This window comes from Harmonia axyridis, chromosome 2 (genome assembly GCF_914767665.1).
Source record: "Harmonia axyridis chromosome 2, icHarAxyr1.1, whole genome shotgun sequence".
In the NCBI taxonomy this organism is placed as follows: domain Eukaryota; kingdom Metazoa; phylum Arthropoda; class Insecta; order Coleoptera; family Coccinellidae; genus Harmonia; species Harmonia axyridis.
The window spans coordinates 32,266,102-32,284,344 of record NC_059502.1 but is presented as its reverse complement, the minus strand read 5'-3'; the positions used below and the strand labels follow the sequence as shown (position 1 = coordinate 32,284,344).

The 18,243-nt window shown below is 30.3% G+C and overlaps 2 protein-coding genes across 2 annotated transcripts; both read right to left on the bottom strand.

Annotated features, from left to right (window-relative positions):
* Positions 1-340: 340 nt before the first annotated feature.
* On the bottom strand, positions 341-1,316 carry LOC123673264. The gene is made up of 2 exons (XM_045607740.1): positions 1,018-1,316; positions 341-654 (listed from the first exon to the last, which is right to left on the bottom strand). The coding sequence occupies exons 1-2, from the start codon at positions 1,304-1,306 to the stop codon at positions 341-343; spliced, it is 603 nt and encodes a 200-aa protein (XP_045463696.1). The 5' UTR covers positions 1,307-1,316.
* Positions 1,317-4,309: 2,993 nt separating this feature from the next.
* Positions 4,310-5,381, bottom strand: LOC123673263 (putative ankyrin repeat protein RF_0381). Its single transcript, XM_045607739.1, has one exon. It carries the CDS (start codon positions 5,327-5,329, stop codon positions 4,310-4,312), a length of 1,020 nt encoding a protein of 339 aa, XP_045463695.1. The 5' UTR covers positions 5,330-5,381.
* Between the last annotated feature and the right edge of the window lie 12,862 nt (positions 5,382-18,243).

The window sequence follows — 18,243 nt, the reverse complement described above, 5'->3', positions numbered from 1 at the left end:
GTTTTGTTGTCATGATTGACTATATTCGTGTCAGCTTTACTCTTCAACAGTAATTCGAGAAAGAGAATGAACTGGGATTCGTCACAAGAGTAGGATAATGTATGCAGAACTGTGTCGCCGTGAAGGTTTTGCAAATTGACATCAGCTCCTCTTCTGATCAGTAATTCTGCACACTCCAATGCATTATTTATTCTTCCATTTTCAGCAAGCATCTGTAAAGGGGTACACGAATTTTTGCCAAATGAATTCGGGTCACAACCGACATTTAATAAAAATTCTAACAGTTCGATATTAATCTCTCCTTCTTCAGAACATAATGCATGAAGTACTGTATTGCTGTTTATGTCCCTCGCTCTGAGGTTGCGGCTCCGTATTTCAGAAGGGTTTTCACTTGTTCCATCTGGTTGTTTTTCACAGCAAAGAATATCGGTGTTTCCTCGTTTGTGGTTTTCTCCTCACAACATAATTTCTTGTTCAAAAGAGTGATTGTTACGTTCGCATTTGGCAATGTGGCTGCCATGTGCAAGGGTGTGTGTCGACGCAAAAAGGAATCTTCATCATCAACGAAATTATTTAAAATTAATTTCAGAGACTTCTCACATGGAACGTCTTGAGGATTAATGAAACATTTGAATAGTTCAATCAAATATACATCTGAAACAAAATGAGAAAAGAATTAGAAAATCTATACTCACACAGTAGGTTAAACATTGAAAATGTTTATATGTATTTTCCTTTTTTAGGTGGTATCAAAAAACGATCAATTTAAGTATGTCTTTTGACTGATTTTGAATAAGGTTCATTTCTTTTTAGAAACAATTTGAATAATGATTCACTTCACATCTATAAATTCTGAGCAAGAGGATTTTACGATGAATAATATTGAATTCAGTATCAATGTAGTACTACATATATTCAAAGTTCCGGCATATTTTAAAAATTAATAAATAATAAGAAGTAGTAAAAATTCTTATAATATTTTTCATTTCCATAATGTAAAGGCATGAATAAACTTACCATTGATCTGTAGAACTCTCTCATAAATTGTTATTTCGTCGTCTAATTCACATGTTGAAAAAGGTTGTGCTCCATTACACAGCAAGCAGAATATAATTCCGTAATCCTTGTAGGAAAATCTTGTTCTTGTCCTCTTCTTAATCAACTCTTTTAAATAATAATTTTGAAAAGAAATATCACTCTTTTTCGATTTTATATAACTATATACATAAGAAATTGGAATATGAGAGCCACAATTCACAATCATGTCTTGAATAAAACTTTCTGTTAGATCTTTAAAATCTTCCATGATGTCTATGTTAGATTGATTCACAAACTGAAAAAAAAATTCAACGATAGGAGATAAGAGTACCTTCTCACTCGGATCATATATAAAAATGAGGCTTCTATGAAGAGGGCAACTATTTAAAACAAAATTCAGGTAGAGATTCGTCAAAAACCTCACTTCAAGTAACATTAAGAATGAGTAATTTTTAATGCAATTTTGAAATGACCTAAACCATTAAGATAACTAAAATTCGAAAATAATTTGAAATCATTAGCTTTCATTTCAGTGAATGTACGAAAAACTCATTTAGACCTGAAAATTTATGAGGAGGGTAGAATAAAATACGAAAATATGATTTTCTCAAAAAACCACCTATATCGTTAGAGAAATGTTTTCTAACTTCCTCATTGTTTTCACAGTTTCGTTTCAGATCCATAAAAATCAAAAGATAAAATATGGTGATCAAGTACAATTATTATTTTTGAGCAATATTACATCATTTGTTATTGAATTTTTTCTTGTGGAAATCGGTAAAAAATCGAATTGATTTTAATGATGACATCCAATTTGTCATCAAGAGAATAAACCTTTTTAGATTTTCCGCTATTTTGTAAGTTTTTAATTTCCATTTTTATATTTTTAGGGATTCTACATTACATTCGAATTCAGTCCCAAAATACAATAATTTGAGAACAGAAACCTTTGTTTCAAACTCACCACACCTAGCAAAAAATTGCTAAATTATTTCATTGAACACTCTATATGTCATAAAGCAAAAAAGATGTTCTTGATGTCATCTATGTATATGTTTTGGTCTTGTTTATGGCAAATACATGCTGAACAATGTATATCGGAAATTTATTCATTGAAAGCATTATGTGTGCTTAACCTTTGTTTGTAGATACTGTTTTAAGTTTCTTTTTTTTTTTGCTTTTTCAGAATGTGTGCGAAATCGAATCTTGTTTAGCTAGTATGATTTCAGACGTTATCCACATGAGATTTACTATTGCTGTGTCTGTTCATTAATTTTAATTCAGTTCACTCCAAAAGCATTTTCCTCCAGAAAATGAAATACAACGACACAAATGTAATAAGGATTGTTTCGAGAAATAAATATCATCTACATTACCCATTTTGGAACTCATAAAAAATTGACATCGGTTATCAATATTAATAAAAAAAAAATTTTTAATGTCAGAGACAAAATTGTATTACAGAACTTGTCTTAATTACAGTTTTAATGATCATCATTCAGTTAATGAAATTTTAACTGTGTAAAGCTGATGGATCAAGACGATAAGTTCAATTTGATTATATTTCAATCGTTACCTTCCAACCGCTGGAAGATTTATTTTTGGACCTAAATTTAAAATCTTTTGAATGTATAATAGATAATAGAGACTATCCAATCTGATTAAATCGAAAAAAAGACCGAACAAGGATCTATAAACATTTGCTCATTGAAATTTCATACGAAATGTCTAATTTTTACTTATCATTAATGTAATAAATGTTTTCAGGAACGTAGATAAACGTGTAGGAAGATCATTTATGCGTTATGACATTTGAAAGCACTTTTTTCGAAATGTAAGTGATACCTATACGATATTTTCATTTGAGCAATATTCCGTTTGAGGGTTAATACTCTCGTGTGAAAATTTTCAAGTATAACCCTGTATTTCAAGGACTTGTACGGTGTAACAAAAAATAAACATTGTTCCCATAATCAATGTTCAGTATTAATCGATATTTATAATTTATACAGATTGCACCGTTTGCTAATTATCGATGTTTAGATGAAAAGGAGATATGTTTTGGCAACGTTGCAAACTTTCGACGGTAATCATAGAGAAGTCAAGAATTTCAGTTTTCTAGTATAATGTTCTGTGTATTTTGGGTGCCAAAGTCAAGATAAATTATAAATTATCATTATAAGTAATCATAAAATTATAATTTTTCATCAGAAACTGAATATTTTGAATCCATGTTTCAATTTTGAATTTTCTAACAGGCTTGGATGACCTTCATTCACCACTAGGCTATGGCCAACTACTCATGTTCAACCCTGCATAAATCATCATTAAGGACAATATGTTGTTATTCTGCATTTGCGTCAACTCTATTCTCGTTTTGCTAATTTAATTTTAACCTCTTCCTACATTTTTGCTACCACTGTGTCTTCCAATTGATTTCTGTAGATCACTCACCTGTCTCAGCTCATTCGATAAGCTGTATATAAAATTTAATTCTCATTAAAAATAAACATCAGTTTATATTAATAATGAAACTTTTCATAAGCAGAGACCTTTCTGAGTATTTCAATTACTCGTTATCGATTCAATTATTCGGTTGATTTTATTTTATTATTGTCAGGGATAAATTCACCTCAATTTTATTTTTTTGTTACATTATGCAAACGCGAAAATGGCACTATATGAATATAATTAAAACAATAACATATTGAAGAAATTGTTTATTTCTGCAAAGTAAATATTATTAATGAATTATTATTGTAACATGTACCTAACTGAGTGTACAGAACAATAAGTTTTATTGAAATATTGACAAAACATAAATACACTCAACAATATTGAATGAAACAATATCGATTGTGAATATGTATATTGCTTTTATATTTTGTTGTAATAGATATTTTCATCCATTTATTTTATTATAACATAATTGCAATATTTACAAATATACATATTGAATTCAAATCAATTATTGAATGAAATTATTCGAATATTCGATGAACTTAAATCGACCTAATGAAAACCTCCGTTTAGATACTTGGTTGTAATAAGAATTTTTATTCACATATTTTTACAAAACAGTTGAAATATTTACAAATATACATATTGAATTCTAATCATTCCTTGAAAAAATTATAACAATATTCAATAAAATTCTATTGACTAAATAATACTTTTACACTTAGTTTTTATAGTAATTTCTTCCACTTTTGAAAATTTTTTTATTTATCTTTCAACAAAAAGCATTTTTGAGGACGAGGTCTTCGATTGGCTAGGTCGAGGTCAATGAACATTTGCCCACTTCTTGTACTGGTATGTATTTTAAAATTTCGATTATGGTATAATAATTGAGCTTTCCTTTAGAGACGACAGTGAAAAATTCATGAGCTGCTTGTTGTTCCAGGAATAGTCTTAACCCAGCTTCAAATTTGCATTTGAGTTCACGACCGTAAATTGGGAATTTTCTTTCCTCGAATTCAGACATGGCTGTTATCAATGTTTGATTCCAACACAATCTGGACACTTCCCTTACAGTCGAACTTAGTATTCTCACCAGAGAATATTCCGGTTGTGATTGGAATTGAGCTATTTTGCGGGACCGTAAATGAAGCAATTCTTTTCTACTCCTTTTCTGGAAATCGACATCCAACGAATCACAATGAATTGGATTAACACAGAATTGATATTTTCCATTGATATCTAACAAAATCAGATGTTTCAAAATAGTATGTCGTCTGGAATGGCAGCAGTCCAATAATAATTCATCCAAAAATGTTCTGTTGTCATGATTGACTATATTCGTGTCAGCTTTACTCTTCAACAGTAATTCGAGAAAGAGAATGAACTGGGATTCGTCACAAGAGTAGGATAATGTATGCAGAACTGTGTCGCCGTGAAGGTTTTGCAAATTGACATCAGCTCCTCTTCTGATCAGTAATTCTGCACACTCCAATGCATTATTTATTCTTCCATTTTCAGCAAGCATCTGTAAAGGGGTACACGAATTTTTGCCAAATGAATTCGGGTCACAACCGACATTTAATAAAAATTCTAACAGTTCGATATTAATCTCTCCTTCTTCAGAACATAATGCATGAAGTACTGTATTGCTGTTTATGTCCCTCGCTCTGAGGTTGGCTCCGTATTTCAGAAGGATTTTCACTTGTTCCATCTGGTTGTTTTTCACAGCAAAGAATATCGGTGTTTCCTCGTTTGTGGTTTTCTCCTCACAACATAATTTCTTGTTCAAAAGAGTGATTGTTACGTTCGCATTTGGCAATGTGGCTGCCATGTGCAAGGGTGTGTGTCGACGCAAAAAGGAATCTTCATCATCAACGAAATTATTTAAAATTAATTTCAGAGACTCCTCACATGGAACGTCTTGAGGATTAATGAAACATTTGAATAGTTCAATCAAATATACATCTGAAACAAAATGAGAAAAGAATTAGAAAATCTATACTCACACAGTAGGTTAAACATTGAAAATGTTTATATGTATTTTCCTTTTTTAGGTGGTATCAAAAAACGATCAATTTAGGTATGTCTTTTGACTGATTTTGAATAAGGTTCATTTCTTTTTAGAAACAATTTGAATAATGATTCACTTCACATCTATAAATTCTGAGCAAGAGGATTTTACGATGAATAATATTGAATTCAGTATCAATGTAGTACTACATATATTCAAAATTCCGGCATATTTTAAAAATTAATAAATAATAAGAAGTAGTAAAAATTCTTATAATATTTTTCATTTCCATAATGTGAAGGCATGAATAAACTTACCATTGATCTGTAGAACTCTCTCATAAATTGTTATTTCGTCGTCTAATTCACATGTTGAAAAAGGTTGTGCTCCATTACACAGCAAGCAGAATATAATTCCGTAATCCTTGTAGGAAAATCTTGTTCTTGTCCTCTTCTTAATCAACTCTTTTAAATAATAATTTTGAAAAGAAATATCACTCTTTTTCGATTTTATATAACTATATACATAAGAAATTGGAATATGAGAGCCACAATTCACAATCATGTCTTGAATAAAACTTTCTGTTAGATCTTTAAAATCTTCCATGATGTCTATGTTAGATTGATTCACAAACTCAAAAAAAAAATTCAACGATAGGAGATAGGAGTACCTTCTCACTCGGATCATTAATAAAAATGAGGCTTCTATGAAGAGGGCAACTATTTAAAACAAAATTCAGGTAGAGATTCGTCAAAAACCTCACTTCAAGTAACATTAAGAATGAGTAATTTTTAATGCAATTTTGAAATGACCTAAGCCATTAAGATAACTAAAATTCGAAAATAATGTGAAATCATTAGCTTTCATTTCAGTGAATGTACGAAAAACTCATTTAGACCTGAAAATTTATGAGGAGGGTAGAATAAAATACGAAAATATGATTTTCTCAAAAAACCACCTATATCGTTAGAGAAATGTTTTCTAACTTCCTCATTGTTTTCACAGTTTCGTTTCAGATCCATAAAAATCAAAAGATAAAATATGGTGATCAAGTATAATTATTATTTTTGAGCAATATTACATCATTTGTTATTGAATTTTTTCTTGTGGAAATCGGTAAAAAATCGAATTAATTTTAATGATGACATCCAATTTGTCATCAAGAGAATAAACCCTTTTAGTTTTCCGCTATTTTGTAAGTTTTTAATTTCCATTTTTATATTTTTAGGGATTCTACATTACATTCGAATTCAGTCCCAAAATACAATAATTTGAGAACAGAAACCTTTGTTTCAAACTCACCACACCTAGCAAAAAATTGCTAAATTATTTCATTGAACACTCTATATGTCATAAAGCAAAAAAGATGTTCTTGATGTCATCTAGGTATATGTTTTGGTCTTGTTTATGGCAAATACATGCTGAACAATGTATATCGGAAATTTGTTCATTGAAAGCATTATGTGTGCTTAACCTTTGTTTGTAGATAGTGTTTTAAGTTTCTTTTTTTTTTTTGCTTTTTCAGAATGTGTGCGAAATCGAATCTTGTTTAGCTAGTATGATTTCAGACGTTATCCACATGAGATTTACTATTGCTGTGTCTGTTCATTAATTTTAATTCAGTTCACTCCAAAAGCATTTTCCTCCAGAAAATGAAATACAACGACACAAATGTAATAAGGATTGTTTCGAGAAATAAATATCATCTACATTACCCATTTTGAAACTAATAAAAAATTGACATCGGTTATCAATATTAATAAAAAAAAAATTCTTAATGTCAGAGACAAAATTGTATTACAGAACTTGTCTTAATTACAGTTTTAGTGATCATCATTCAGTTAATGAAATTTTAACGGTGTAAAGCTGATGGATCAAGACGATAAGTTTAATTTGATTATATTTCAATCGTTACCTTCCAACCGCTGGAAGATTTATTTTTGGACCTAAATTTAAAATCTTTTGAATGTATAATAGATAATAAAGACTATCCAATCTGATTAAATCGAAAAAAAGACCGAACAAGGATCTATAAACATTTGCTCATTGAAATTTCATACGAAATGTCTAATTTTTACTTATCATTAATGTAATAAATGTTTTCAGGAACGTAGATAAACGTGTAGGAAGATCATTTATGCGTTATGACATTTAAAAGCACTTTTTTCGAAATGTAAGTGATACCTATACGATATTTTCATTTGAGCAATATTCCGTTTGAGGGTTAATACTCTCGTGTGAAAATTTTCAAGTATAACCCTGTATTTCAAGGACTTGTACGGTGTAACAAAAAATAAACATTGTTCCCATAATCAATGTTCAGTATTAATCGATGTTTATAATTTATACAGATTGCACTGTTTGCTAATTATCGATGTTTAGATGAAAAGGAGATATGTTTTGGCAACGTTGCAAACTTTCGACGGTAATCATAGAGAAGTCAAGAATTTCAGTTTTCTAGTATGATGTTCTGTGTATTTTGGGTGCCAAAGTCAAAATAAATTATAAATTATCATTATAAGTAATCATTAAATTATAATTTTTCATCAGAAACTGAATATTTTGAATTCATGTTTCAATTTTGAATTTTCTAACAGGCTTGGATGACCTTCATTCACCACTAGGCTATGGCCAACTACTCATGTTCAACCCTGCATAAATCATCATTAAGGACAATATGTTGTTATTCTGCATTTGCGTCAACTCTATTCTCGTTTTGCTAATTTAATTTTAACCTCTTCCTACATTTTTGCTACCACTGTGTCTTCCAATTGATTTCTGTAGATCACTCACCTGTCTCAGCTCATTCGATAAGCTGTATATAAAATTTAATTCTCATTAAAAATTAACATCAGTTTATATTAATAATGAAACTTTTCATTAGCAGAGACCTTTCAGAGTATTTCAATAACTCGTTATCGATTCAATTATTCGGTTGATTTTATTTTATTATTGTCAGGGATAAATTCACCTCAATTTTATTTTTTTGTTACATTATGCAAACGCGAAAATGGCACTATATGAATATAATTAAAACAATAACATATTGAAGAAATTGTGTATTTCTGCAAAGTAAATATTATTAATGAATTATTATTGTAACATGTACCTAACTGAGTGTACAGAACAATAAGTTTTATTGAAATATTGACAAAACATAAATACACTCAACAATATTGAATGAAACAATATCGATTGTGAATATGTATATTGCTTTTATATTTTGTTGTAATAGATATTTTCATCCATTTATTTTATTATAACATAATTGCAATATTTACAAATATACATATTGAATTCAAATCAATTATTGAATGAAATTATTCGAATATTCGATGAACTTAAATCGACCTAATGAAAACCTCCGTTTAGATACTTGGTTGTAATAAAAATTTTTATTCACATATTTATACAAAACAGTTGAAATATTTACAAATATACATATTGAATTCTAATCATTCCTTGAAAAAATTATAACAATATTCAATAAAATTCTATTGACTAAATAATACTTTCGATTTTACACTTAGTTTTTATAGTAATTTCTTCCACTTTTGAAAATTTTTTATTTATCTTTCAAAAAAAAGCATTTTTGAGGACGAGGTCTTCGATTGGCTAGGTCGAGGTCAATGAACATTTGCCCACTTCTTGTACTGGTATGTATTTTAAAATTTCGATTATGGTATAATAATCGAGCTTTCCTTTAGAGACGACAGTGAAAAATTCATGAGCTGCTTGTTGTTCCAGGAATAGTCTTAACCCAGCTTCAAATTTGCATTTGAGTTCACGACCGTAAATTGGGAATTTTCTTTCCTTGAATTCAGACATGGCTGTTATCAATGTTTGATTCCAACACAATCTGGACACTTCCCTTACAGTCGAACTTAGTATTCTCACCAGAGAATATTCCGGTTGTGATTGGAATTGAGCTATTTTGCGGGACCGTAAATGAAGCAATTCTTTTCTACTCCTCTTCTGGAAATCGACATCCAACGAATCACAATGAATTGGATTAACACAGAATTGATATTTTCCATTGATATCTAACAAAATCAGATGTTTCAAAATAGTATGTCGTCTAGAATGGCAGCAGTCCAATAATAATTCATCCAAAAATGTTTTGTTGTCATGATTGACTATATTCGTGTCAGCTTTACTCTTCAACAGTAATTCGAGAAAGAGAATGAACTGGGATTCGTCACAAGAGTAGGATAATGTATGCAGAACTGTGTCGCCGTGAAGGTTTTGCAAATTGACATCAGCTCCTCTTCTGATCAGTAATTCTGCACACTCCAATGCATTATTTATTCTTCCATTTGCAGCAAGCATCTGTAAAGGGGTAAACGAATTTTTGCCAAATGAATTCGGGTCACAACCGACATTTAATAAAAATTCTAACAGTTCGATATTAATCTCTCCTCTCTGGTTGTTTTTCACAGCAAAGAATATCGGTGTTTCCTCGTTTGTGGTTTTCTCCTCACAACATAATTTCTTGTTCAAAAGAGTGATTGTTACGTTCGCATTTGGCAATGTGGCTGCCATGTGCAAGGGTGTGTGTCGACGCAAAAAGGAATCTTCATCATCAACGAAATTATTTAAAATTAATTTCAGAGACTTCTCACATGGAACGTCTTGAGGATTAATGAAACATTTGAATAGTTCAATCAAATATACATCTGAAACAAAATGAGAAAAGAATTAGAAAATCTATACTCACACAGTAGGTTAAACATTGAAAATGTTTATATGTATTTTCCTTTTTTAGGTGGTATCAAAAAACGATCAATTTAGGTATGTCTTTTGACTGATTTTGAATAAGGTTCATTTCTTTTTAGAAACAATTTGAATAATGATTCACTTCACATCTATAAATTCTGAGCAAGAGGATTTTACGATGAATAATATTGAATTCAGTATCAATGTAGTACTACATATATTCAAAATTCCGGCATATTTTAAAAATTAATAAATAATAAGAAGTAGTAAAAATTCTTATAATATTTTTCATTTCCATAATGTGAAGGCATGAATAAACTTACCATTGATCTGTAGAACTCTCTCATAAATTGTTATTTCGTCGTCTAATTCACATGTTGAAAAAGGTTGTGCTCCATTACACAGCAAGCAGAATATAATTCCGTAATCCTTGTAGGAAAATCTTGTTCTTGTCCTCTTCTTAATCAACTCTTTTAAATAATAATTTTGAAAAGAAATATCACTCTTTTTCGATTTTATATAACTATATACATAAGAAATTGGAATATGAGAGCCACAATTCACAATCATGTCTTGAATAAAACTTTCTGTTAGATCTTTAAAATCTTCCATGATGTCTATGTTAGATTGATTCACAAACTCAAAAAAAAAATTCAACGATAGGAGATAGGAGTACCTTCTCACTCGGATCATATATAAAAATGAGGCTTCTATGAAGAGGGCAACTATTTAAAACAAAATTCAGGTAGAGATTCGTCAAAAACCTCACTTCAAGTAACATTAAGAATGAGTAATTTTTAATGCAATTTTGAAATGACCTAAACCATTAAGATAACTAAAATTCGAAAATAATTTGAAATCATTAGCTTTCATTTCAGTGAATGTACGAAAAACTCATTTAGACCTGAAAATTTATGAGGAGGGTAGAATAAAATACGAAAATATGATTTTCTCAAAAAACCACCTATATCGTTAGAGAAATGTTTTCTAACTTCCTCATTGTTTTCACAGTTTCGTTTCAGATCCATAAAAATCAAAAGATAAAATATGGTGATCAAGTATAATTATTATTTTTGAGCAATATTACATCATTTGTTATTGAATTTTTTCTTGTGGAAATCGGTAAAAAATCGAATTAATTTTAATGATGACATCCAATTTGTCATCAAGAGAATAAACCCTTTTAGATTTTCCGCTATTTTGTAAGTTTTTAATTTCCATTTTTATATTTTTAGGGATTCTACATTACATTCGAATTCAGTTCCAAAATACAATAATTTGAGAACAGAAACCTTTGTTTCAAACTCACCACACCTAGCTAAAAATTGCTAAATTATTTCATTGAACACTCTATATGTCATAAAGCAAAAAAGATGTTCTTGATGTCATCTAGGTATATGTTTTGGTCTTGTTTATGGCAAATACATGCTGAACAATGTATATCGGAAATTTGTTCATTGAAAGCATTATGTATGCTTGACCTTTGTTTGTAGATACTGTATTAAGTTTCTTTTTATTTTTTTTTGCTTTTTCAGAATGTGTGCGAAATCGAATCTTGTTTAGCCAGTATGATTTCAGACGTTATCCACATGAGATATACTATTGCTGTGTCTGTTCATTAATTTTAATTCAGTTCACTCCAAAAGCATTTTCCTCCAGAAAATGAAATACAACGACACAAATGTAATAAGGATTGTTTCGAGAAATAAATATCTACATTACCCATTTTGGAACTCATAAAAAATTGACATCGGTTATCAATATTAATAAAAAAAAAATTTTTAATGTCAGAGACAAAATTGTATTACAGAACTTGTCTTAGTTACAGTTTTAGTGATCATCATTCAGTTAATGAAATTTCAATTGTGTAAAGCTGATGGATCAAGACGATAAGTTTAATTTGATTATATTTCAATCGTTACCTTCCAACCGCTGGAAGATTTATTTTTGGACCTAATTTTGAAATCTTTTGAATGTATAATAGATAATAAAGACTATCCAATCTGATTAAATCGAAAAAAAGACCGAACAAGGATCTATAAACATTTGCTCATTGAAATTTCAGACGAAATGTCTAATTTTTACTTATCATTAATGTAATAAATGTTTTCAGGAACGTAGATGAACGTGTAGGAAGATCATCGTTATGACATTTAAAAGCACTTTTTTCGAAATGTAAGTGATACCTATACGATATTTTCATTTGAGCAATATTCCGTTTGAGGGTTACTACTCTCGTGTGAAAATTTTCAAGTATCACCCTGTATTTCAAGGACTTGTACGGTGTAACAAAAAATAAACATTGTTCCCATAATCAATGTTCAGTATTAATCGATGTTTATAATTTATACAGATTGCACCGTTTGCTAATTATCGATGTTTAGATGAAAAGGAGATATGTTTTGGCAACGTTGCAAACTTTCGACGGTAATCATAGAGAAGTCAAGAATTTCAGTTTTCTAGTATAATGTTCTGTGTATTTTGGGTGCCAAAGTCAAAATAAATTATAAATTATCATTATAAGTAATCATTAAATTATAATTTTTCATCAGAAACTAAATATTTTGAATCCATGTTTCAATTTTTAATTTTCTAACAGGCTTGGATGACCTTCATTCACCACTAGGCTATGGCCAACTACTCATGTTCAACCCTGCATAAATCATCATTAAGGACAATATGTTGTTATTCTGCATTTGCGTCAACTCTATTCTCGTTTTGCTAATTTAATTTTAACCTCTTCCTACATTTTTGCTACCACTGTGTCTTCCAATTGATTTCTGTAGATCACTCACCTGTCTCAGCTCATTCGATAAGCTGTATATAAAATTTAATTCTCATTAAAAATTAACATCAGTTTATATTAATAATGAAACTTTTCATTAGCAGAGACCTTTCAGAGTATTTCAATAACTCGTTATCGATTCAATTATTCGGTTGATTTTATTTTATTATTGTCAGGGATAAATTCACCTCAATTTTATTTTTTTGTTACATTATGCAAACGCGAAAATGGCACTATATGAATATAATTAAAACAATAACATATTGAAGAAATTGTGTATTTCTGCAAAGTAAATATTATTAATGAATTATTATTGTAACATGTACCTAACTGAGTGTACAGAACAATAAGTTTTATTGAAATATTGACAAAACATAAATACACTCAACAATATTGAATGAAACAATATCGATTGTGAATATGTATATTGCTTTTATATTTTGTTGTAATAGATATTTTCATCCATTTATTTTATTATAACATAATTGCAATATTTACAAATATACATATTGAATTCAAATCAATTATTGAATGAAATTATTCGAATATTCGATGAACTTAAATCGACCTAATGAAAACCTCCGTTTAGATACTTGGTTGTAATAAAAATTTTTATTCACATATTTATACAAAACAGTTGAAATATTTACAAATATACATATTGAATTCTAATCATTCCTTGAAAAAATTATAACAATATTCAATAAAATTCTATTGACTAAATAATACTTTCGATTTTACACTTAGTTTTTATAGTAATTTCTTCCACTTTTGAAAATTTTTTATTTATCTTTCAAAAAAAAGCATTTTTGAGGACGAGGTCTTCGATTGGCTAGGTCGAGGTCAATGAACATTTGCCCACTTCTTGTACTGGTATGTATTTTAAAATTTCGATTATGGTATAATAATCGAGCTTTCCTTTAGAGACGACAGTGAAAAATTCATGAGCTGCTTGTTGTTCCAGGAATAGTCTTAACCCAGCTTCAAATTTGCATTTGAGTTCACGACCGTAAATTGGGAATTTTCTTTCCTTGAATTCAGACATGGCTGTTATCAATGTTTGATTCCAACACAATCTGGACACTTCCCTTACAGTCGAACTTAGTATTCTCACCAGAGAATATTCCGGTTGTGATTGGAATTGAGCTATTTTGCGGGACCGTAAATGAAGCAATTCTTTTCTACTCCTCTTCTGGAAATCGACATCCAACGAATCACAATGAATTGGATTAACACAGAATTGATATTTTCCATTGATATCTAACAAAATCAGATGTTTCAAAATAGTATGTCGTCTAGAATGGCAGCAGTCCAATAATAATTCATCCAAAAATGTTTTGTTGTCATGATTGACTATATTCGTGTCAGCTTTACTCTTCAACAGTAATTCGAGAAAGAGAATGAACTGGGATTCGTCACAAGAGTAGGATAATGTATGCAGAACTGTGTCGCCGTGAAGGTTTTGCAAATTGACATCAGCTCCTCTTCTGATCAGTAATTCTGCACACTCCAATGCATTATTTATTCTTCCATTTGCAGCAAGCATCTGTAAAGGGGTAAACGAATTTTTGCCAAATGAATTCGGGTCACAACCGACATTTAATAAAAATTCTAACAGTTCGATATTAATCTCTCCTCTCTGGTTGTTTTTCACAGCAAAGAATATCGGTGTTTCCTCGTTTGTGGTTTTCTCCTCACAACATAATTTCTTGTTCAAAAGAGTGATTGTTACGTTCGCATTTGGCAATGTGGCTGTCATGTGCAAGGGTGTGTGTCGACGCAAAAAGGAATCTTCATCATCAACGAAATTATTTAAAATCAATTTCAGAGACTTCTCACATGGAACGTCTTGAGGATTAATGAAACATTTGAATAGTTCGATCAAATATACATCTGAAACAAAATGAGAAAAGAATTAGAAAATCTATACTCACACAGTAGGTTAAACATTAAAAATGTTTATATGTATTTTCCTTTTTTAGGTGGTATCAAAAAACGATCAATTTAGGTATGTCTTTTGACTGATTTTGAATAAGGTTCATTTCTTTTTAGAAACAATTTGAATAATGATTCACTTCACAACTATAAATTCTGAGCAAGTGGATTTTACGATGAATAATATTGAATTCAGTATCAATGTAGTACTACATATATTCAAAATTCCGGCATATTTTAAAAATTAATGAATAATAAGAAGTAGTAAAAATTCTTAAAATAGTTTTCATTTCCATAATGTAAAGGCATGAATAAACTTACCATTGATCTGTAGAACTCTCTCATAAATTGTTATTTAGTCGTCTAATTCACATGTTGAAAAAGGTTGTGCTCCTTTACACAGCAAGCAGAATATAACTCCGTAATCCTTGTAGGAAAATCTTGTTCTTGTCCTCTTCTTAATCAACTTTTTTAAATAATAATTTTGAAAAGAAATATCACTCTTTTTCGATTTTATATAACTATAAACATTAGAAATTGGAATATGAGAGCCACAATTCACAATCATGTCTTGAATAAAACTTTCTGTTAGATCTTTAAAATCTTCCATGATGTCTATGTTAGATTGATTCACAAACTCAAAAAAAAAATTCAACGATAGGAGATAGGAGTACCTTCTCACTCGGATCATATATAAAAATGAGGCTTCTATGAAGAGGGCAACTATTTAAAACAAAATTCAGGTAGAGATTCGTCAAAAACCTCACTTCAAGTAACATTAAGAATGAGTAATTTTTAATGCAATTTTGAAATGACCTAAACCATTAAGATAACTAAAATTCGAAAATAATTTGAAATCATTAGCTTTCATTTCAGTGAATGTACGAAAAACTCATTTAGACCTGAAAATTTATGAGAAAGGTAGAATAAAATACGAAAATATGATTTTCTCGAAAAACCAATTATATCGTTAGAGAAATGTTTTCTAACTTCCTCATTGTTTTCACAGTTTCGTTTCAGATTCATAAAAATCAAAAGATAAAATACGTTGATCAACTATAATTATTATTTTTGAACTATATTTCATCATTTATTATTGAAGTTTTTCTTTTGGAAATCTGTAAAAAATCGAATTGATTTTAATAATGACATCCAATTTGTCATCAAGAGAATAAACCCTTTTAGATTTTCCGCTGTTTTGTAATTTTTTAATTTCCAGTTTTATATTTTTAGGGATTCTACATTACATTCGAATTCATCCCCAAAATACAATAATTTGAGAACAGAAACCTTTGTTTCAAACTGACCACACCTAGGAAAATATTGCTAAATTATTTCATTGATTACTCTATATGTCATAAAGCAAAAAAGATGTTCTTGATGTCATCTAGGTATATGTTTTCGTCTTGTTTATGGCAAATACACGCTGAACAATGTATATCGAAAATATGTTCATTGAAAGCATTATGTATGCTTAACCTTTGTTTGTACTATATTAAGTTTCTCTTTATTTTTTTTGCTTATTCAGAATGTGTGCGAAATCGAATCTTGTTTAGCTAGTTTGATTTCAGACGTTATCCACATGAGATTTACCATTGCTGTGTCTGTTCATTAATTTTAATTCAGTTCACTCCAAAAGCATTTTCCTCCAGAAAATGAAATACAACGACACAAATGTAATAATGATCGTTTCGAGAAATAAATATCATCTACATTATCATAGTATAATGTGAACACATCGTTCGTTAGCGTTTGCATTTTTTGTGATTTCAGTGGCGAATTTTGAGGAAATAATTTTCATTTTTCCTCTACTCGATTGAATGAGACTATTTTTGATATCGCCAACGTTGTTTCTCGATATTTGCACTCAAGTTTCTAATTGAACACCGATAAGACTTTTGTTTTTGTGGGTGTCGTTGTGTTCCGATATCACATCTGCAGTAGATAGATCAATCGGTGGACGTCTAAAGCATTCCATACACGACGTGATATATTCTGGGTGAGCTCATCTTTTCCTGCCTGAATTATTCCAACGTATAACGTTGAGTGAAGATGCCTTCTAACTTCATTTGTGCATGTTGTAGTAAATCATATAAACACAATCTTATGATTCAGTGTTCAGTATGCTGCAAACAATTTCGTCATAGTTGTGTTGAAATCACATCTGAAGAAGTTGACATCCTGAAGAATCCCAATAAAGGATATGATTGCACATGCACTGGCTACAGGGAGATGGGCTCCCAGATGAGGGACCTCAGAGCTTTGATCATAGAGCTTCAGGCTGATATTAGAGCACTGAAGGCAGATAACTGCGTAACTAAGGTCAAAAACAATTGCGATTATGAATAAATTATTGAGGAAATAAATGAAAGAAGTTGCCGGAAGCAAAACCTGATGGTTTTTAACGTGCCTGAGACGAGTATTGGTTCAACTGGAGATGGTTCCAGTGACATCGTAATAGTTCATGAGATATTACAAACCTTGGATCCTCAATTCCAAGGACAGAATATCAAGTCGATCAGACTTGGTCGACAGCAGACTGGTAAAACTCGTCCTATTGAACTGGTCCTCAGGGATGAGAATGAGGTGCTTCAGGTGGTTCGAAGGGCAAGTAAATTGAAGGAGAGTAAGTTCAAGAATGTGCAAGTTTGTGTTGATCGGACTCCCCGTCAGATTATCAGAATGTGCGTGACTTGAACAGCAAAATTCAGGATTTTTTTTCAATGGTTTGTGAGTGTGTGTTTGATGTGATTGCCTTGACTGAGACTTGTTTACACGATGACGTCAGAAGTGCTGAATTGTTTCCGGCAGAATATGAAGTTCACAGAAAGGATCGTAAGTTCGACTTGATTAATAAATCTAGGGGAGGTGGAGTGTTGCTTGCTATTGAAAGTTCTTTGAAATCCCAGATTCTAGATACATCAGCTATTGATATTTCATTTCCAATGATTGACTTTCTGTTGGTGAGGGGCAGCTTTCATATAAGATTGTATATTTTTCGATTGTATATATTCCGGATAAGTTATCGGCAGTGGATTTTGAATACTTTTGTGAGTACCTTTGTACGATGAAATATTTCGACAAAAGTGATAGTGTATACTTTATGGGTGATTTCAATGCTCCCAATTTTACTGAGGATAATATTTCAGATTGTAAATCTATGTCCTTGTTATCACTTATGAAAAGTTGTAATTTTGGACAGTATAATGTTGTTAATAATGCGAACCATAGGACCCTTGATCTTGTATTCGCTCGTTCAGATTGTATTGTTTGCCATGAGGATTTGCCTTTTGTACAG

Coding starts and splice junctions, on each gene's coding strand:
- LOC123673263 (XM_045607739.1), bottom strand. CDS start 5,329: ATGGCAGCCACATTGCCAAATGCGAACGTAACAATCACTCTTTTGAAC.
- LOC123673264 (XM_045607740.1), bottom strand. CDS start 1,306: ATGGAAGATTTTAAAGATCTAACAGAAAGTTTTATTCAAGACATGATT. Junction 655..1,017: donor GAGAGTTCTACAGATCAATG/GTAAGTTTATTC, acceptor ATTTTGTTTCAG/ATGTATATTTGATTGAACTA.